This window comes from Prosopis cineraria, unplaced genomic scaffold (assembly GCF_029017545.1).
Source record: "Prosopis cineraria cultivar Desert tree isolate PC_DT_omini unplaced genomic scaffold, ASM2901754v1 PC1, whole genome shotgun sequence".
NCBI lineage: Eukaryota > Viridiplantae > Streptophyta > Magnoliopsida > Fabales > Fabaceae > Prosopis > Prosopis cineraria.
This window is the reverse complement of record NW_026555332.1, coordinates 57,260,707-57,283,012: the sequence shown is the minus strand read 5'-3', so window position 1 is coordinate 57,283,012 and position 22,306 is coordinate 57,260,707. Positions and strand designations below refer to the sequence as shown.

The 22,306-nt window shown below is 30.3% G+C and overlaps 1 protein-coding gene, 1 long non-coding RNA gene and 1 pseudogene across 3 annotated transcripts; 2 read left to right on the top strand and 1 right to left on the bottom strand.

Annotated features, from left to right (window-relative positions):
• Positions 1–5,791: 5,791 nt before the first annotated feature.
• LOC129303165 (uncharacterized) lies at positions 5,792–6,501 on the bottom strand. Its single transcript, XM_054942279.1, has one exon. The coding sequence runs from the start codon at positions 6,344–6,346 to the stop codon at positions 5,972–5,974; it is 375 nt and encodes a 124-aa protein (XP_054798254.1). The 5' UTR covers positions 6,347–6,501; the 3' UTR covers positions 5,792–5,971.
• A 345-nt stretch (positions 6,502–6,846) lies between these two features.
• Positions 6,847–7,583, top strand: LOC129302852 (uncharacterized; annotated as a pseudogene).
• Positions 7,584–9,392: 1,809 nt separating this feature from the next.
• Positions 9,393–11,193, top strand: LOC129322374 (uncharacterized). 2 transcript variants are annotated; one of them, XR_008596254.1, is made up of 2 exons: positions 9,393–9,539; positions 10,301–11,193. It is a non-coding gene; the product is annotated as an uncharacterized LOC129322374 (long non-coding RNA). The 2 variants fall into 2 exon arrangements; XR_008596253.1 differs by having other exon boundaries at positions 9,393–9,959.
• Positions 11,194–22,306: the final 11,113 nt, after the last annotated feature.

The window sequence follows — 22,306 nt, the reverse complement described above, 5'->3', positions numbered from 1 at the left end:
GTTCCCTGCCAGCCCTTGGTTTAATAAAGCTGTATTGACGAGATACTTCCCAATCTCCTTCCCTTGTCCGTCGCCTCCCTCTTACTCCATCGGGATTTATTTGCAAGTCGTTTTTAATTAATTTATTGCAATCAAGAAAATAATATTAAATTATTGATATTGTTAAAAAAATAAAATCCAACTTCTTCTTATTAAATGCATCATTTAAAAGTAATGTATTTTACTCTCCACTCATCAAAAATTTTAAAAGGACATATTTTTAATCTAAAGTGATTTATAAAAATAATAACTATAAATGTCTTTTTAAAAATGACTTTTATATATATATATATATATATCAAAACTAATTTAGGTGATAAGATTATGAGGATTTTTTTTTTTTTTGCCAAAGAGGTTGTGAGAAGTTACGCTTTCTCTTGTAACCAAATAAAAAATAGGCTTTCTTATCTCGAAAATATGGAGAGTACATAATTATCATAAGACGTGGGTTATATATACAGATGATTTTTCTTTTTCCTGTCATCATCTAGTTAATTCTGAGCTCTCAAGATCTTAAATTAAAATGCCAATTAACATCATAAAAATAATTTAAAGAAAAAAATGTTGAAGAAATATTTTTATCGAAAGAGAGAAATGATTGTGAATCAAGAAGATCTAGAGTTGATAATGGATCACAATTTACAATTGAATTGTCTTCATTGAACAATTATTTGAGTATTTAATATAACTAGCATGTTGATCCGACGACCTATGCGTTGACCAGATCTATTACAAAAACGTAGGCCTGCTTTCAAAAACAAATCAACAAAATAATCAACAAGTGTTGGACGTATTGATATGATAAATTAGCTAGAATTTGCAATTATCGATAAAGTAGACATTTTAAAATGACAAAGATATATATTGATGAGGAAATTAGCTCAATGTACTTACAAAATATGGCTCACATAAATTATAAATAAAATTTTTAAATATTTTAAAATATAATTCATTCATAAAATTATTAGATATATTTTATCTTTTTATCCTCAAATTAAATTTATTATTTAAATAGAATATATCTATAGTAACGAATCCTTAACTTACTAATTTTTTTCTTTTTTTTCTAAATACAAAATTGTCAGTGTTTTTTTCATCCTAAAACTTTCTCTCTCTCTCTCTCTCTCTCTATTTTTCTAGGAACACTATGAAAATGATATTAGACATTGAAGAAGAATTTTCATTTTTAGAAGTAGAAGACTGGGTTAGAATCTATTATCTATTATAAGATTTTCACCATCTTTACATTTTTTGATAACATTGAATTTTTTTTGGACTGTATTTGATTTATTTTGAGCAAATGGTGATGTATTTTTTGTGTTGCTGATATGTAATACTATATCATTGATATATACATACACACACACACATATATATATATATATAAGTTCATGTTTGATTGTCTAGTTATATTGATCTGTGATAATATATTAGTGATATACAACAGTATATCAATAATGTAGTATCGTGAATCAGTAACATGAAAAACATATAATAATTTGCCCAAAACAAATCAAACATAGCACACAAAAAATTTTAAACTCTTAATTTATCACAAAGAGTTAAATACCTAAACTAATAAAATAAAAAATCATGAATCTGTAGCTCAATTTTTCCACCGACGTGCTCCGTTTTGTCGAGTACCATTGATATATCTTACCATGTGTTTGTTTCTCATGATCGTGATTATGGTTCGCTCACACTACTTTGCTGTCTCGCGTTTGCCTCTCTCACATCCAATTCCATATTCTCTCTAGCATTCACTTCTAAAAAAGTGTCATTTTAGACTGTATATAACTCGCATTCATTGCGTTCAGTTTTAGAAATTTTTTACATTTTGAACCTTCTGATATTTGCAAAAAGCATATATTAAAAGGACATTTTTATAAATTAATTATAAACTAAATGTTAAAAAGGTTATTATTTAAATTTAAAAAAGGCTATGTTATTTTTTTATTTAGTTTTATGATATGGGTTATGTGTGCAAAAGCCCCCATGTTGATTTTTTGTTGGTACAAATATACATTTCAAAATAAAAAAATACTAGCAAAAAAAAAGTATGTAGCACAAGATAGGCCAAATTATATAATCATTAACAAGTTATTAGCTTTTTATAATAATCATATAATGATAATTGATTTATATGTACTATGAAAAATTTAACAAATTACTCTTGGTCATAAATAATACTCCTAATTTCCTGTGTTCATTTCTCGTAGTAACATGTAGAACGTTCGGAGCAAATGTACTAGCTTTTTAATCATTTGTCATAAATAAACTTTTTATTTGTGACAAGAAATTTGAAAAACAAGATTTGTCAATGATATAACTGAGCCAAGATTGTAGTACTACACTGACATTGATTTTAAGCCCCCACTATTTATTACGCGTATCGAAATTTCTCGTCCAGGACAACTGTCTGCACCATGAACGCTGGGGCAGGAGACTTCTAGAATGCCCATGATGTTCCCATCCTTACCTTCTTCCTCTGTCAGAAGTTCGAGATAAACAATATTCCCCCGATCTTTTTAATAAATTATTTTTATTAATTTTATTAATATTAATATAAAAAATATAAGAATAAAAGTGCATAAAATTTAAAATATGTTCCTATATAATAAATTTAAAAAATAATGTTATGTTACCTTTTCTCTCTTATGAAGGATAATATTAAAAATATTTTTTAAATATTACTTAAAAAGATATATTGTAATTTATAAATAAAATTAAGTAAATTTTTTAAAATATAATTTATAAATAAGATTAGAAGAGTATTCCCTAGCCTTTTCTTGATTTGGGTCACATGCAGCGGCTAACCTGAAGTGTTTGGGAGGTGTCTTCATATTAGCCATTAGATTGATCTTATGGTTGAGAGAGAGATATCAGTGTAAAATTAATTTAATAGCTATCAACACAAAATCTGAAATTTCAAAGCTTTGGTTTCCATGATATTTAGAGTTGATTTATAATCCCGGTTCTTGTTATCTGCAAAATGCCCATCATCCATGAGCAACAAAATCAACTAAAACACAGCTAAAATCATATGGGAAACATAAAATCAACTAAAACTTAAAATCCATATGGAAAAGACAAAAAGTAACTAAGGGTGTGTTTGGTTTTATTGCTTTTGACATTTAAATATTATTTGAGATTCAAAAATTATATGGAACTCACTTTTAAAAAGGACTTTGAAAATGGTTTAGAATAAAAAAAATTCAAAAGCTGAGATTTGTAGCTTTTGAATGTCAATTCGAACAACATGTATTAATTATTGATACCTATTATTTTAAAATGACCATGATATTCCCTTATCAGTTTTGTCTTCTCATGCTCGACTTGCTCAATGTGCTTTTCGCAACATCTCATTTTCTCTTCTGTATGTGTGTCACTTGTCTCGCTCCGCCGTTGCTCCACCATTAGTTCACTGTCGCTCTGGTGTTTGTCCTCCATCTCTCCCCTGCTGTCTAGTCACATATCTGACTCTATCCATTCTTCCTTCCCCAAGCTCCTGATCTGGCGATGGAGATGATGCACAGTAGAACTTCACAACAACTAAGGCGAAGATGATGCACCTGTTGATGGCAAGCTGAATGGTGAAGGAGGAAGCTTAATGATGCTTAACAAAAAGAGAAAGAAAAAGGAAGAAACTTGCTGCTGATGGAAAGAAGGAAAATGAACAAGATGCTAAATGATGCCTGTTCTTTGCATAAGAGGGAACAAATCTAAACAAAAAACAATTGATAAATTACAAAAAAATTTCCAAAATTTTTCTTTTTTTACACTAAGGGCATCTTTAATAATTTCTTCATTATTAAAATAAAATAAAATTAATCCATTGCTAAGAAGGTTTCAGACTTTAAATTTTTAAAATATTTGTACAAGTTACAATAAAATATAATTGTTCATTTGTTATAGAATTAATTCAAATGAAATATCAATTAGGAGAATTTTATATATTTTTTAAATTTTAAATTTTAAATTTAAAGTACTCAACATTTTTTAAAATTTTATGTTATTTTAAATTTGTTTCACATTGTTTAAACACTTCTAATTTATTATATTTATATAATAAAAATTATAAATTATCATAAATTAATATCCTTTTTTATCATTACATATTAAAAAATACACTTTAAAAATATAAATTTTTATTAATACAAACAACTTTTAATTTGTTAAATTAATTTTTAAAAATATATATTTAAATATAAATTTTATTACAATAACCGACTATTATCAAATTAATTTTTATTAAATAAATTTTTATTAAATTAACTTTTAAAAAATTAAAAACCAAACACACATTAAATCTGTAGCCCACAAAAAAAAAATCCGTTGAGGAGCATAACTATCATAATCGAACACCTACAAACCCCCGTCAGCACCGCAAAGCAAGCCGGACAAGATTAGAAGTTTGGACCATTTCTGCTGCCCATTGCTTCCCTTCAAAGTTCAAACTCGACCTAGAACCTTCAAAACCAGAACCTAGGAGACATAGTTTCAAACCTATAGCCTTTGCCCTTTCATGTTGTTGTCGCTGCTCTACTTTAGCCATTGCTAAAAACTTTGCTGCAACCTGTTCAGGCCTTGTATCGAAGACGATGATGCAAGAAAAAACTGAACGGCCTCGTCTTCAAGTCTTCCATTTCCATCCAAGAAAAAAATGGAGGGTGCGTGCTCGTGGCTTTGAAGTCCATCGATTTGTTTTTGTACTTTTACAGGTACTAAATTAATTTTACGCCAATGCCTCTCTCGACAACAAGATCAATCTAATAGTTATAGTGAAGGTACTTCCTAGACGCTGCACGTGATCAGAATCCCCTTTTCCCTCCAATTTTTATCTCCCAGAACAACTACTGTATGGCTTTAATGCTCCCTTCCCTTTATCGTAAGCAAAAAGTACCTAGTTTCAAGTATGATGCAATTCTTGTTCAAAATTAGAAGAGTGTAGTTGGAACTGCAAAAAAAAATTAATTATCATTACAGATAGGGGTACTTCCCAAAAAAGAAAAAAGCTAACTTTTTTCAACAATATCATTATGTTCAACCGGATGGACGAAATAGTTCTTAATTGATTTACGGTCTCTATTTAAATAAATAAAGATATTTCGACCGGCCAAATTGGCCAACCAATGCCTTAAGAATTTAAATATTTCTTCAAAAAATCCGAAATATAGAAACTTTTAACTATTTCTGATGGATTAAAAAAAAATTAAAAGTGGTTTGCATCCTCAAAATTATAAAGAATTATCACTATTTTTTAATTCTGTATTACCTTCTAATTAAAATTAATATATTTTATTTATTTTAAACTTCTTTTATATAATTTCTTTCTATAATACAATTAACAAGCATATTTGGAAAAAAGAAAAATTTACTGATAAGTTTTTTTTTTTTTTGGGCAAAAGATTCTGTTTTCTGGACTAGCACCAAAAGTGTTGTATACTCCGGCAGATGGAAAACGTACATTGAAGAAACTACCACGGCTAATTCTGTGTGATACGGATACCTACCGTTTCCAAGATATTAATTATAATATTGTTAGAAACAAAATTAGAAAATCATTACAGCTCTATATGATTTTAATTAAATAATAATTTTTTATTGATACGTAAAATTTGGTTAAAAACATCTAAGAATTGATGGAGCATGCAGCTAGAATCCTGCAATTCCTTTCGTTCAGACTTGGGAGTTACGAGAGAGTGGTGTTACGGTTATCCAAAAACAGAGCTACGGCCTACGAGGGATTAAGGAAAAGAAGAAGAAATTGTTCCATTGAACTTGTGACGAGTGAATTAAAACAACATAACTGGGGACATAAGAAGTCGGTCACTCCGATTTACGAAGCTAGATGATTCATCGCCGACGCTAAACCATTCAAAGTGACAATCAATGATCAGCAGTCCAATAACCAAATCAGCACAATACGTTATTATAAAGAAAGATTCAGGTCTAACTCATCTTCTTCTCCATGCGGTGGTGCTGGCGGCGGCGCAGTTTCTGCGATTGGCTCTGAGTCTTTATCTTGTGCGTCGACCTCCTTCTCACTGGAAGGACCACCAGCTGGGTGGGTGCTTCTAATTCCCAAATCTTGATAGTCATGAATGAAATCCTCGGGTTGAAAAGACGGGTTCCAGACATTCTTAAACTTGTCTTCCTCCGACTTCTTGTTATTCTCTCTCTCCTTAGAGAGGCGATCACGTACCTCCTTGGTGCTTCTTATCAAGGCAAAGAACTTCTCCATCTTCTGCTCCTCGCTATCTTCTTCCTCGCCATCCAATATCCTCTTCCTCCTTCCTCCATCCATTCTGATCTATTGTGAGGTATGCCTGCAGAGAGGAGGGGAAAGAGTAAAGAGAGAATAATATTCTCCTCGAGTTAACGCGCCTATGAACAGAACAGGGGTGTGACAGTGAGGTGATCAAATGGGGAGGGCAAGATAATTAAACATGGGAACTCAAAAAGGACAGGATATAATTAAAGTTAAAGTCTAATTGTATCCTTTTGTTTTTTTCACTACGGGCGTTGTGTATTTTGTACTTTTGAGTTGGATAAATTTTTTCTTAATTAATAATGGAGCAAACAATCCCTTTTTATCAATTGGTGATTTATTCTCTGATTATCTAATGACTTTTCATTGTACGGGGCCAAAGAAGAAAGTTGACATTTTGACCATCTAGAGCATGCAACACACCCACATCACTTCCCTCTCTCTCTCCCCCTCCTATTCTCTCTCCCTCTCATCGTTGTGAAGTCTAAGCCATTTAATTTCTACACTACAATTTTGCTGAACTGCGAGCCTCCGCCATGAAAGAGTCAAAGAACGAAGTTCTCAATGGCTCCATTCAGCTCCTTTCTTTTCTTCTGGATGAGATTCCCACTGCTGTTAACTTTAAGGGTAAATGGTCTCTGATTAGAGCCAAACTTTTCGATCTCCATACTCAGCTCACAGATTTCTCCTTTGAGCTTCCTAATTACTCGTCCAATTCTTTGTCACTTGAGCTACTTCAGTCAGTTTCGCACACCCTTAACGATGCCGTTTCACTAGCCAAAGAATGCCAGTCCCCCCAACTTATCCCAAGGAAAGCTCAAAACTCAGAGCGACATTGATTCGGTCATCGCTAAGCTGGATCGCCATGAGATTATGTTCAGGAGTAGGGCTTTGTAAGACGGTGCCCTTTCCAGCTCGTCTAAAAGAGAGGCCATATCGTCTGAATCCAGGAACTTGATTACTCGTCTTAAATCGGTCTTGCTGAGTCCAAGAAGTCAGCGATGGACTCCTTGTTGGATTTACTGGGAGAGGATGATAAGAATGCTGGTTCCGGTGCTTATTTGCTTATTGGATTCCGTTATTCTGAGACAAAGGAGAAGACTATTGCTGCTATCTCCAAAGTCTCCGTGGTGGATAGTAGCAAACATACTTTGATCGTTGAGGGTTTGTAGCTTTTAAATCAGTTGGTCCGAGTTCTCATTCAGGGAGTGGATTTGCCAAGCAGAAGTCCTGCATAACCCTCTCTTTGCTTGCTCTGTGTTTTGCTCTCTGATCTCGTCTGCTTCGTGTCATGAGTAAAGTTTTAATAGCATCTGTCCCTCTCCTCCAAATGGGACGCCCAGACGGTCAAAATGTTAACTTCCACATATTGAAAGCCAAATCATATTTCCTGAGCCCCACACAATGACAATCTACTAGATAATGGGAGAATTTTTGCTCTCTTGAGACATAGTTCAAAAAAAAAAACTTTGCCACGCTTAAAAATATAAGGTGACCAACGCTGTTACAAACAAAAAATAGAAAACAAAATTTGACCTCAATCCATATCATCATCACTTGCTTCACCGCTTTCGATAGGCTGAATCAGTTGGTATAGCATAGAATGGCACATGGGCGCTGGTTGCTGAGTGGGGTTCTGATTTCAATGAGCCAAAGGCGTGTAAATTGACTGCCCGAAGGTGTCAAAGACCGTGTGATTTTACGCGGGAGCCGCACTAACGAAATTACAAGTATACCCATCAACTTTAAGGGGGAGTCGCCCTGGAAATTTGATAAAGAGAAGGGGCAGGATGGTACTATAATGTAAACTAGAGTTTTACATGCTTGACTTTGATGAATCAAGATATTAAAGATTATCCAAAATATATGACATTTTTAATTATAATTTAAATATTAATAAAATTTAATTATATTTCTATTTTTAATTATAAATATTATAAGTTTTTTTTATTATTTTTTTTAACTGTAAATAATAAATTAAATGAAAGGTAATGTTTTTTTAATGAAATATTATGACATAAGAAAGGTCAACATCCTAACAAATCAATAAAGTTTTAACTATCATAAAAAATAAAAAAAATGTAATAAATATTAATAAAGTTATAAAACAAATTAAATTAATAAATATAATAGTAAAATAAATAAATTTAAAATTTATTAAAATTTTTATATTTTGAACTAAAATGAATTGAAAGAAAAATCTTATAATTTAGATAAGAAGTAATGTAAAGTGAATATTAAATAAATATTAACTTCGCAAGACAGTGTTGGACGGGACGTGAGAATCAGATTTCAAACTCTACTTATATATACACACCCTAACCCTTCATGTGCTGTGAGGTGGATAGGGGAGATCTTTTTTCTCCTTTAGTCAATTCATTAAATTCGTATTATAATTTTTTATTTTTATCCTTTATTAAATGTTAATGAGATCAAATAGCTTATTAAAAAAATATAATTAATAAAATTAAAGTTAAAAATTTATTAAATTTAAGTCTGAGGTAACAAGTTTTAATATTTTATTTTTATCTTAATAAAATATATTAAAAATAATTTATAAATAAGGTTAAATGAATAATTAACAAGTGTTGGTTTTAACATAAATTATAACCGCTTAAATATAAGATCACGATAAGTTAATGTAAATAAAAAATATTTTTACAAAAAAACTATTCTCAATTAAAACTAACAACATTAGAATATGATTTAGTGGAATAGATACATTTAAAAAACTTCTTCTTCAATTTGCAAATGTTGTCTAAATAAAAATCCCCACTCTCTCTTCCTTTGTAATTTTCAACTGATGTAATTTCTTTTTTAATTTTTAATAAATTTAAATTATCTTGATAAATTATATTCTTAAAAAATAATTTTAAATAAATATTATATTTTTAAACTTTAATTTTTTTAATATTTTTAAATTTTAGTTTTTAAAATTTCATGATATTTACTTAACATATTTTTTTAAGTAAAATTATTTAAAAAAACTTTACCATAATATTTATTGTTGATAAGAACTTGAAATTTGAAAAAGGACTTGCATCCTGCTATGTCAATAAATGAAATGAGCAAAAACCCTAAATGCCCTTGATCAAATCCTTTCCCCTTTGGCTCCCCTTCATCTGTCCTGCTCCGCTCCCGTGCACATCGTTCAGCCACAGCTCCATGATTTTGAAGGCGATAATGGGTGGATTCGATTTCGATGGCGGTGGTGACAAAGGAAAGTGAGGTGAGATTTGGTTTTAAAGACACTGGATGAAAGAGCGAAGACGGTTTAAATCGTAGGGAGTTTTCTATTTCTTGATGAATCCATCAAAATCACAAAGCTCCGCACCTCCTGGAACGTTTTCTTCTCGCCCTTTCTCTTCCTCTCAGGCGTTGCCTCACAAACAAACCCATTTTGGTTTCATCGAAACCCAAACTACTCTAGCTCCACCCCCCTTTCCGGTGCCTCATGGTCATGGATTCCCTCGATGCTCAATTCTTTCATTCCCTACACAGCAATTTTCACAGCATAACTTTTAATTAGGCGAGATCGGTTTTGTTCAATCTAACTTCGAATCTAGATTTGAATTCCCCCCGGCATCTATTTCCCTTCAATTTTTACTTTTTGATCCCGGGTTTCCATCCACATTAAGTTTCATCATTGGTAAGTGTTGATGAGATATGATTCTAGTTGATTGTAGAAGATTTTGATTATTTAGAATTTAATCATATAACTGTCCAAATTAGTAGGAGATTTATTTTTCAGTTGTTCTTCGATAATTCTCTCCCTGAATTCTTTCCATCTTATGCTGATTTGAGTAATAGTGCTGTTGCTACCAATCCATTAGGAATTATGTTTCTATTCTTCAAGTATACAGATTTGTTAATCTTCAAATAGACATTTAACCATTCCTTTCCAAGTTTAAGCAGGATTTTTCATCTCTAATCTCTTTCTTTCTTTTTGTGCCTATGTTGTAATTGCCTTAACATTTGCTATGAAATAAGGATGGCTTCCCTTGTCAAAAGCTTCGCTAGTCATTGGGATTCCCCTTGTTCATCGGTTTTGATGTGGTACTGATCTTCTGATCCTTTAATATAATCCTTCTATTAATACTTACAAAACATTAAGTAAGTAGATGTAGCATTCAAATTCAAGATATGACAGACTTGCATATTCATTTTTTTTCCCTAATGATCGCCAACTTGTTTAATTTTAAATCTTAGGGTGAGTTCCAGAATTACTACCTAATAGATGGACTATGGTTTAATTATTTTCTCATGTGCCCTGGACATGACTTGCAGGTGTGTGGTTAAATAGTTATTGGCTTTAATTACTCTAATGTGCTCTTTTTCTTTGTTTATCAAATGAACCGTGTTCTGGCTTGAAACTGTCACTTTTTTGTTGCCTTGGGCAGTTCAACTAGTAGCTTCTTGGGATAACAGGTGTATGTAATTTTGGGATAATTCTGGTTTGTGCAGTTGGAGAAGAATTCCATGGCCTTTGTTTTGTCCAATGCTTCTCTGGTTTGTACTGCCTTGTTTCCATGGCAGTTAATATTGACTAGTTACTCTTATTTGTTTGTACATTCATGGTAATTTCCATGTGACAAAGTCTTGGAGAAGATGGAAGCATTGTATATTTGTGAGAATCAGGAGGCAAGGATAAAGTGGGAGAAGAAGGTGACAATCCAGATGCACGAGAAGACGGAGGCTAAGATGAATAGATCATGAGTGTTGTTGGGATGTGATATTTGTAAATGTTTATGTATATGAAATTGTTTTCATTTATAAAGCATACATGATTATATGCATATGCATATTTCAGGATATAAAAATCCACTTTTTGTGACTCTTATTATATAAATTACGTGATATAATAAATGAATATTTGAATTCAATTTCTTGCTTCAAGTGTTATTTTGCTTATAAGTGAATATTTGTTGGTGTTCAATTATTTTTCTTTATGCTTTGAGTTGGTGTGGTTAAGCTTTACACATAATAATAATGATCATTAATGTGTTTTTTGAAAAAATTAAAATTTTTAGAATTTTTGTTTGCAATACATTTTTAAAATATTTATTAATATTTTCATGAAAAATGATATAAGTTTTAGAATACGAAAAAGCATATTCAAATATATCGTGTGCTTTCATGAATGATAAAAAAATTTAGAATATTTATTTACATTTTAATGAAAAACGGTGCTATATTCAAATATCAATTTCATATATCTTGAAATTTTTAATTTTCAAATTCTATATTAATAATAAGGGATATTTGAATATTCATCATGGATATTCAAATAGAAGGTGTATTATATGTAAAATTTTATGAAAAATTGCATCTAGATCCCATATAATAAAATTTAATATCAAGAGCTCCTATAAATTTATAAAATACTCTCAAATTTTGAATCATATATATTTAAAATTTAATTAAGAGTATTGATAATTAAATAATGGTTGTTTACAACTTTTTATTTTCAATATTCCTACCACTCCCTTCTCCCATTGGTTCTCATATTCAGTAATTCGTATTAAATTATTTGATCTTTCAACCCAACAAAATAAATGTCCTGTTCTTTAAGTGGCAAAAAAGCTTTGCATGTTGAAGCATATCTCTGCCGCAGCCTTGGCTTCAATTGAATATGTACATATATTCGTTGTGTGGGCGTGTATGCTTAATTGATATTGTCCTCACGAAAGTGACACTACCCTCTGGTTATGCTAGGCCCCTCCATTCTTAATATTTCACAAATTTAAAATCGTTGATTAATTCCAAGTTTTCTTATACATGCACTTAATTGATTAAGGAAATGATATTTTGCACTTTGCCTTATATGCATAGAACGTTTGAAAGAAAATTATACTTCATTAAAGATCAGTCGCATATTGTTCAAGAAAGGTTACATATTGTCAAGAGACTATTACCTTTTTTCAAAAAGTTAGCTGAGTGAAGTGTGCAACGCACCCATTTACATAGTCAGAACTGCAATGACTATTGTCATTAACCCAACTTAACTCAACTAAGCCACTAACCCTTACTAATAAGGATTAATTGTGGCTATCAATAATCAAATCAAGGTTCAGAGAACACTTTTTAAATAATGGAATCCTAAAAATTATATGAAAAAGATTAATAATAAAAAAAAACTTAAAAGCAGAGTCAGAAAGATATGTGAAAACATGATAAAAAGTTTAGCTTTGAAGGCAATTGGTTCAAGAATAAAACATCATTTTTCCATAATTGTGAACATTTGTTGTGGCTACAAACTCATTAGCAGCAACCAACGTTACAAATTCATCTATTGTGGCTTATTTGCAATTCGTCGTGGCATGTAATATAGAAACCACTTCGTTGTGGTCAAATGCCATGTTCGTCGTGGCCTACTACAAATTGCCTCATTCATTATAGCCAAGCATGTGTTCGCTATGATGAAAACCCCTTTATCAACACAAAATTATAGCATGTGAAAATTAAACTTCAAATGCATTGGAATTTCAATTAAGTTGATCCAAACATCCACATGTAGATAAGTAAGACATCTAGCAAATAGCACTAGTTATAATTCAATTTGGCACCCAACAAGGATCTTGGAATACTTAGCTCTAACCGAGTCTCAATCCAAAGACACCTACTAAGTGCTTCTCATCACAAGCCATTGACCCTACCATTCCACAAACATAAACTTCATATGCATAAAAATGCCATGATATTAATCTATATGCTAGAGTAATAACATTCAATCATATCACACATTTGTATGTTAGGCTCTCACAAAACATAAGGCCACCAAATCAAAATGCTCAAGTCAGTGATTAAAGCTTAGATACAAATGATCTATAGTTAACAATTTACAATTATCCTATGTTGGCAAATATAAACCTCATTACACAACATCAAATATTAAAGATAGTACACATAAGGTCTCAAGTGCTTAGCCTTTGAGACTTTCCCTTTGCTCTTCGTCTTATCATCTCCTGAAAAAATATTAAGTTACAGGAGTGAGATTAAACAATCTTAATAATCAAGAAATCTAATCAAAGAATATTAAAGCATGATAGTTACAATCAAGTAAGCAAATTATATCACATTAAAAAAACCACACCTTAATCACAGTTAATCATAAAGCCAAATGCTATATGCTTAATGCATCCATCTTATATCTTATGACTGAAATCATGTACTATTAACTCATATAGGTCTAATTCGTGTGAGTTGACTACTCCTTCTCTCCAATTGTGAAGGTTCACCTGGTCAAAAGCTCCCACGTTCACTTTCACATCGTGCATTTCCCTTACCCAAATTTAAGGGTGTCTTGAGTACTCAACTTATGTCGTCATTTCTAGAAATTGGTGATATCGAGCATCGTACTTGACTTATCCTAAACCTATAGATTATTGGCAATATTAATCACATTAAGTAATTAACTATGCCAACCATTGTGGATAAATATAATGGAGGTCATATCACATGGATTTTACTAATATAGCTCTCTACTATTCAAAATCGTGCATTAACTCAAAGTCAATGGATATCAACAACATACTAAAATAGTTCAACACATATCATCAATAATCTCCCATAATTCACAATTGCAAACATAATGAAATACTATAATTAAATTCTCAATTATCTCTACTCTTGGGATACTACCCCAAGAGTCTAATTTGGGCTTCCTGAGGGAGCTTCTTCTAACGTAAATTTCAAACACAATCAGTCTATAACAATGATCTAAAACAACATTAATGACTAATTTTTATTAAATAACCCTTAATCATAATGAAGGTCTAAACCCTTATTAAGCATGATTAAGTATCACTAAGCCCAAAACTCATTCTTATTAATTTATTTAACTTTCATAAAGCTTAATAACCACTATAAACTACGCCTATTAGCTTAAACCCAATTATTTATCCTTATGATTAACTCTAAACCTCTTATTAATGGCATTTAAAGCTACCATGGACTCCCTTTAAGTCATTAGAAGGGTTGTGGTTCAACATCAATTTTAGATATTAACTCCTTATCCCAAAAATTATAAAAAGCGCACTAATTGAGGAAGGAGAAGAGAATTTAAGCCTTATCAAAAGATATAGGGGCTCTATATCACTCTAAATATGTTCCCTAATGAGACCCTAACAATGCACCACCTCTCTTTCAAATCTCTGTCAAAATGCTTTCTGTGTTTGTGTCTTTGAATAGCAGATCAAGCTTTAAAGTTTTGTTATGTCTATTATGGTGAACTACACCATTTACCGCGACGGAAGGTCTAAAATATGCAGCATTATTAAAGCCTTCTAATTTAGGCCCAATATTCCTTTAAACCTTATTCTAACTCTTTTAGGAGGTTCAATAGGCCCAAAAAGCTATTGAAACTCTAATATTAACTCATAATCAATTTGATTAACTAATTAAATCCTTTAGTTACAATCTAACACTAAAATTAAAATTTGAGATGTTATAAGGACTCTCCCAAAATTCTTTTGATATGGGACATAATAGCTCCCTCAGCTAATCCATGACGCTCATTGTATGAATGGCTCAGGCAAAACCTGGGCCCATTACTCTTTTCTAAAAAGTTAGCTCGATGGGGTATGTAGCGTACTCATTTATATGGTTAAGACCCTTTTAAAGTCCTTCCAATGTGGAATATAGCAATATGCTTCTAAAGGTATTTATAAGGAAAATCAATAAGGAATATTCGAATATACATAAATGATACTTGAATATAGGAAAGAAAATTTTATTTGTTGAAGATTAGTCGCATATCATTGAAGAAACGTTACATATGCTTCCAAAAGTATCTATAGGGAACTGATAAGGGACATTCGAGTATGCACAAGTGAGAAAACATCTCACAAGTTGCTTGGCCAGATCGAGTATTACCAATCAATTCAAAATTAAATAAAGTAAAAATAAACAAAAAATATGAATAAATAAACAAAAAAACATAATAATTAATATATATATATATATATATATAAAATAGCAGGATGACATGGGATATCCTAAAAGGTATCTCGGGTCCTAACTGTCCTAGCCCCTTTTTTGTTTCATCTCACAACGTTCTATCCTAATTTTTTTAAGATGAGTTTGATCGGGACAAGTACAGGCCAATTGGAATGAGTACAACTTTGAACATCCTTATGTGCAGTGCACCCATTTATATGGCTATGACCCTTCCAAAGTTCTTCTGATATGGGATGTAACAATATGCTTTTAAAGGTATCCATGAGGGGAATTAATAAGGGATATTTGAATATACATAAGTACTATTTGAATATATGAAAGAAAATTTTATTTTGTTGAAGATCAATCACATATCATTGAAGAAATATTGCATATGCTTCCGAAAGTATCCATAAGAAAAATTGATAAGGGATATTCAAATATTCACAAGTGATATTCGAATACATGAAATAAAATTGTATTTTATTAAGGATTAGTCACATATCATAGAAGAAATATTGCATATGCTTCGTTGAAGATGATTTGTATATTGTACAAAAACCATTGCATATGACATATTAACATCAAAGGATCTCATGCTTCAGGGCTTAATAAATGGTCATTGAAGGACCTTATTTGACATATCAACACTAAAGAAAGTTGAGTTACATATTGACATTTAATTATTGATAGCGAGGGGCTTGTGACATATTAATAGCGAAGGATCTTATGTAACATATTGACAATGAAGAACCTTGCTCAATTTTTGTTTTTTTTTATCATTTAGGACATTGATGTCATTTAACCTTCATCAATTATTGACAGCAAAGGATCTCATTCCAAAACATTTCCTAATCCTTCTCAACAATCAAATTTGTAGTCATGTCTTTTTTAACAACTTTCTCTATTTTTTTAATCTAGGTGTTAAATAATTAGCTATCAATTTTTTTATTTATAATAGTCCCTTACTTCCTTCCTTTATGCTGCAAAACAAAGAACTTATCATCCTAAATACGAGCAATTTCGCACGAGTTTCTGGGATTTTTAATGTTTTTTTTTAGAAATGCTACATACAAATTTTCAAATTAGTTGTTTTACCATTTGGTTTCATTTATAAATTACTCTCAACATATTTTATTGAAATTAGAAAATTCTTGAAACTTAATCACCAGGTCTAAAAATTTAATAAAATTTTAATTTCACCTCTTTTCACAAAGGAATGAGCGAGAATTAAAACTTGAGATAATTTTAAATAACATGCACCAACATTTAATTGGGGTAAAGGCAAAGACTTGCAATGAAAAAACAACGATACGCTTCACAATTATGGTAGAAAAATTCATCTTCCTATATCTTAAAAATAGAACTAGAGGTAGCATGTCCTTTAAAATAGATGCTTTTAATTAAGAACAGATAGGAAGATTTCTTCAATCTTTAACATTTTTAATGAGACAATCATCAGCTTTCCTTAGTCTTGGGGAGAAGTTGAAAGTATCGAAGAAAATATATATGAAATAATTAGTAGTTGTTATATTTAAGACTTAATTAGAGGAATATTTCACTGAAAAAAAAGACTTGTTTTTTGACTTGAAATAATACACAGGTCGTCGTAAGAGGTGTGGCCTAGTAACGTAAGTGATTGGAGTTGATTGCTTGAGAGCAAACTATGCGGCATCATGCATTTTGATTGAGTGAAGGAATACGTTAGGTTTAGATGGAGATGGATTTGACCCATTCTGCTCTCCTCAATTATAAGCGAAGATACCCCTATTCAAATGTAATATTTTAAAAATAAAAGAAAAAATATAATAAAATTTAAATAATCCTCTCTGTGAAATGAAATCACAGAATGTGACTCTTCCTGAAACGCACGAAGACTTTAAAATAATGAAAGAACTTATATTATAGGATTTGTGTTCAGTTTTACACTTATACTTATTTTTTTAGTATTGAACATCCTATACTTTTATGTGGATTAATTTTTTTTCCCTAAAGTACTTTTTCAAGGTCCAAAAATACCTTTTTGTTAGGAGACCATTAAATTTTTTGTTTTATGCTGATGTGGCCATTAAAGTAAATGGTCCAAAAATACCCTTTTGTTTTCTGCCTTTTGTTTTACATATAGTGACATGTAAGATTTAAACCATTTACTTTCAAGCTAATTTGTCCCATAACTTTTTTTGCAGGAGTGCTGGGTATCTAAGCCTTATTTGGTATAAAGCATTGAATTTTATAGGAATGAGAGTGGGATTGGAACTGAAAATAAGTTTTACAATTATATTTGGTATATGGGATTAAAAAAAGTAGCAAAAACTAGCTAAAAGACTCAACAATCCTCATCTTCCTCCTTCTTAACTTCAACCTGCCAGATCTCTCGCTTTATCTTCCTCCTCCTGTAAAATATTCAAATCTATCTCTTGCTTTATATATTCAAATTTCTCTCTCTCACATCCACACATTTCTTGTTCCACTCTTTCTTTCCTCACATTTCATTGATTACTTTCTTCTGGTGCTCTTTCCATAAGTAGCCAAGCATCAACAATGGCCAACAAGCAATCCTCTTACCACTTAAGGGGCATTCTTATTGAAATCATTGAGGAGGGTACCCATTTTCTCATCCCTTGTGTGCAAAAGCCTTACATTTTTTACATTCACATTCACACTCCAAATTTAGGTGAAAGCCTCATGCTTGCAACTTCATGTTTCCAGATTTGCTCAACTAAACTTCCCTTGCGTCGCCTTTCTTCTTCTTCTTAGTTTTAACAGCACCATTGTGCTGTGGGGAGCACGATGGAGGAGGATGGCAAAGGGTAAAAGGGGAGATGTGAGAGGCAAGGGGCAAAGGGCAGAGGGAGAGATGAGAGGGATGGAGGGCATTTTTGTCAAAAAAAAAATCAATCCCAAGATTGATTTTTCAATATGAGGGAGTGGGTAGTATTGGATAATCTTACCTAGATGGGATTTGAGTTTGGGATTAAAATCTTTATTTCTTCATACTAAACATAAAAACTTGAAATTAATCAGTGCTAATGCCGATTTCACACCCTCATTTTTTTGTTCCAAACATGGCCTTAAAAGTCTTTTTTTAGAAGCATTAGGTGCCTTAAATTTTTATTAAAATAAAATTTAATAAATATTGTCAAAATATTAAATATTTTCATATTTAATAATTTAAATATTATTATTTATAAATATTCATTTAAAAATTATAAATTACTTTTTAAAATATTAACAACTCAAATTAGAATTTTATAAATTTATAGATGACTTTTTATTTTTATACATTGATCTTTGATCTTTTCTCTGAGATAATACCCAAATTGTTACACCTTTTTCATGTGTTAGAACTTACTTATATTTTTAATATTAATTAAATTATTTAAATTTTTAGGTCATTTACTGTAATTTTTTTGGTCGAATAACGTTTTTCCTCTAAAATGTTATACTAAATTTAATACCCTTTGTATGTTATAGTTAAGAGTAAAATAAAAAACATGAAAAATTAAGACTAACAATATATAAAAAAATATTTATTTAAAATATATCGCTTATTTTATTAATATTATACAAAAAAGTTACTTAACAAGAGAAAAATAGGGAGATGAGAAAAAAAATCTCTTTATTAATTTGGAGGTTCATTTCCTTCATTTTTAATGTAAGACTTAAAAATATAAAAATTATTAAAATATTAAATTGGGTGGTGTAATGTTTTAACCAATAATATTTAAATTATTAAATATTTTAATAATATTTATTAAAATTTATTTTAGTAAGACTTCAGGGTATCTAACGCTCTTAGAAAAAGACTTTAAGGTGGTCAATGCTTCTAAAAAAAAGAATTTATGAGCAAATTAGCATTAAAGAATATGATTAAATTCTTACTTGTCACTGTGTGTGAGTTTCAGACATGTGCCATATCAACAAAAAACAGAAAATTTAATGATTGACTAATAAAAGAGTTTTTTACTTTTTTTTGCTTTTTAAAAAAATAATTTAAGAATAAAGTTGCTCCACTTAAAAGTACATAGTTCTAACGCTCCTAAAAAATAAGTATAAAGATAAAATTGAACATTAATCCTATATAATAATTTTACCCTTCAAGATAATATACACAACATAAATTTTCATGCTTTTCACACAGTGGATACTCGCATCACGCAAGAAGACCTCTTCTCTATTTCTAGTTTTTTTTGATTGGATGAGTTTTAATATTTTGAATTTATGTCTTTTTATTGTCCATTTAAGTTCTCTTTTAATATTTATAATATTATGCCTTATATATATATATATATATATAACTAAAGCTTTTCCAGTTTCAAACCTTAACTGTCCATGGAGCGCGTCAATGAAAATAATTTGTTTAGCATACATGAGAGGAAATTAAGAAAAAAATTACATTCATTAAAAAATTCACGTCACCTAGCGTAAAAAACAAAATTCACGTCACCAAAACCGTCGACTGCAATGAAATTTTTTATATCTTTATTATAGATATGGTCTAATAAAAAATGAATTACTTCATAATTGTCATAACAAACAACGAAGTATACTTAGGTCTTGTTTAGTACATAGGGCTCAATTTAGATAAATTGATATTGAAATTAATATTAGTAGTAGTGGTGGGAATTAGGTTTTAAAATTATGTTTGGTATCAAATAATATTTGTGGAGACCTTAACTCTGATTACTCTCCTTCACATTCTCTCAAAGAGCGACCACTGTGATGCAAAGAGGCCTCCGCCCAAGTTCTCTAACCACACTTCACGCTATTGCCTCTATTCATAAACAAGTTCATCTTTGTTGCATTTGGCACATCAACCACCCCTTCATCAATGTGTGTCCTTTGCTGAACTTAGTTGATGCTTAATAACTTCCTCCCAAACACTGTTGCACCAATTTGAAGCTGTGAGGGAGGGAGACAGAGGTCGGACCTATAAGAGAAAGAGACGAAAGTAGTTGCTAGAAGCTTTGAGATCTAGTGATTACAGTTGTGAGATCTATTGGGCAGTGTTTACAAGATTGGATAAGGAGAAGGCAACAAAGTTTGTGAGATCTAGATGCCAGTGGTTGCAAGATTGGAGAAGGAGTAGAAGGCAACAGAGATAAAGGTGGAGATGAGATGGAAGTAGTTGGAAAAGTAGAAGAACAAAAGGCATACATTTGTTCAAAATGGAGAGTATTTTGGTCCAAGCAAAGTCAATCCCAAACTTAGATTTTCAATACCATCTCAACGGTGGGTTTCATTAATCCCACCTACATGAGTTTCACCAAACTCAAAGGTTGAAGATTGTATCAAACATTGTATTTGTAGGTTTTTCTAATACAAATCCTAGTCTCAACTTCCCAATGCTTCCAACATTAAATATTGGTAAGGAAAAAAATATATTATTAAAATATGTATATTTAATATGAGTAAAATTAAAAATTTATTGAATTTTTGGACAAAGTTAATGAGCTATATTTCCTTCAATCATATTCACAAGTTATCTTCTATAAAGAATTCATATTCACTTTTACTAGTCAATTTGCATAAAAAGTTGATTGATAATTATTTTCTTTCAATTTTGTCCTTCCATAATTTTTGATAATTATTTCTTTTTCTAAACAATATCAATCATTTAACTATTTTTTATTAGTTTCAGTGAAATAATTAAAATTTAAAAATAACTTATAAATAGAATTAGATGGGATATTTTTTTATTTCACTGAAACATGTTAAAAATAATTTATAAATAAAATAAAAAGACTATATTTTAGGAATTAAAATAAGAATTTTTAATTTTATTCAAGCCAAATAAAACAGTCTGTGTTTTTTTTTTTCAGTCTAAATTTATTTTCAGGCTTAAGTAAACCACGATGCCTTTCTCAGTTTCTCTTTTAACGTGCGACAGAAACACAGCGGCGAAAGGAATCTTCCTCTCTCTCGTGGCTGATGATTTTGTGAAGAGCCACAAAGGAAGCACTTAATTGATGCCATCAGAAAAGGGAAAAATGAAGTCCAACAACTTTCCACTGCTTCTACAATCACAAATTTATTCCTCCATATTATTTAATTTATATCTATTTTAATTGACTTGATTTTATTTCAATCATATCAAAAAATATCTCATCTTAATTTGAAAATAATCGAAACAAAATACAAGATTGCTTTTGGCATGTTCTATCTCAAAAATTATATATATATATATATATATATATTTTTTATTTTAAAAAATATACATTAAATATATTAAATATATTAATATAATTTATGCTTATATTAATTATAATTTCAATAATTTCTATTTTTATTTAAAACTAAAAATTTTATACTACTAATTTTAATGATATAAAATAAGTAGTATATGTTAATATCCTTCTATACAATATATGAATTATATTAATATAATTTATTTTTATATCTATTTATTTAATAATTTTTATTTATATCGTATTTCTTACCTTATTTTAAAAGAGTCACTGGATTAATAAATTTTAATTAAAAAAATGCCTTGATGCTGTGCCGAGTTTATCTATTGTTATTGCTCTTTTAGTCTATAGACCACTTATAATTATTATCATAATGTGTTATATCTCATGCATACTTGACTTTAAGTTGTACATTTATAGTTGTGATTTATATAATTTAATAAATATTGTGATTTATATAGTCATGTTATTTTAATTTTAAACTTAATAAGTTATGTGATTTAAAATTTTAATTAATGAATATTATTATCTAGACTTTTTTTTCACATTATCCGCTTTGCCGAGATGACAGGAAGTTTAAATCTTGTTTTAATTCTTAATGAGATGAAACGACTTTTAGAATAAGACAAAACATGAGATAAAAATTTAATTTTAACAATTTTTTTAAATGAAACATGAGACGGGAGTGTCCTAATCCCATTCTATAAAAAACTATACCATATGCATTATTGCTTCTTTTTTTTGAATAAAAGGCCACGGGTAAACCGTGCTATGTGATATGATGTGTCATATTAGCGTACATGAAATTTATACAACCAAGAGGCGGAGTATTGAAAATATGAACTCTAGGGCTTTCGATAGGAGCTTGGTG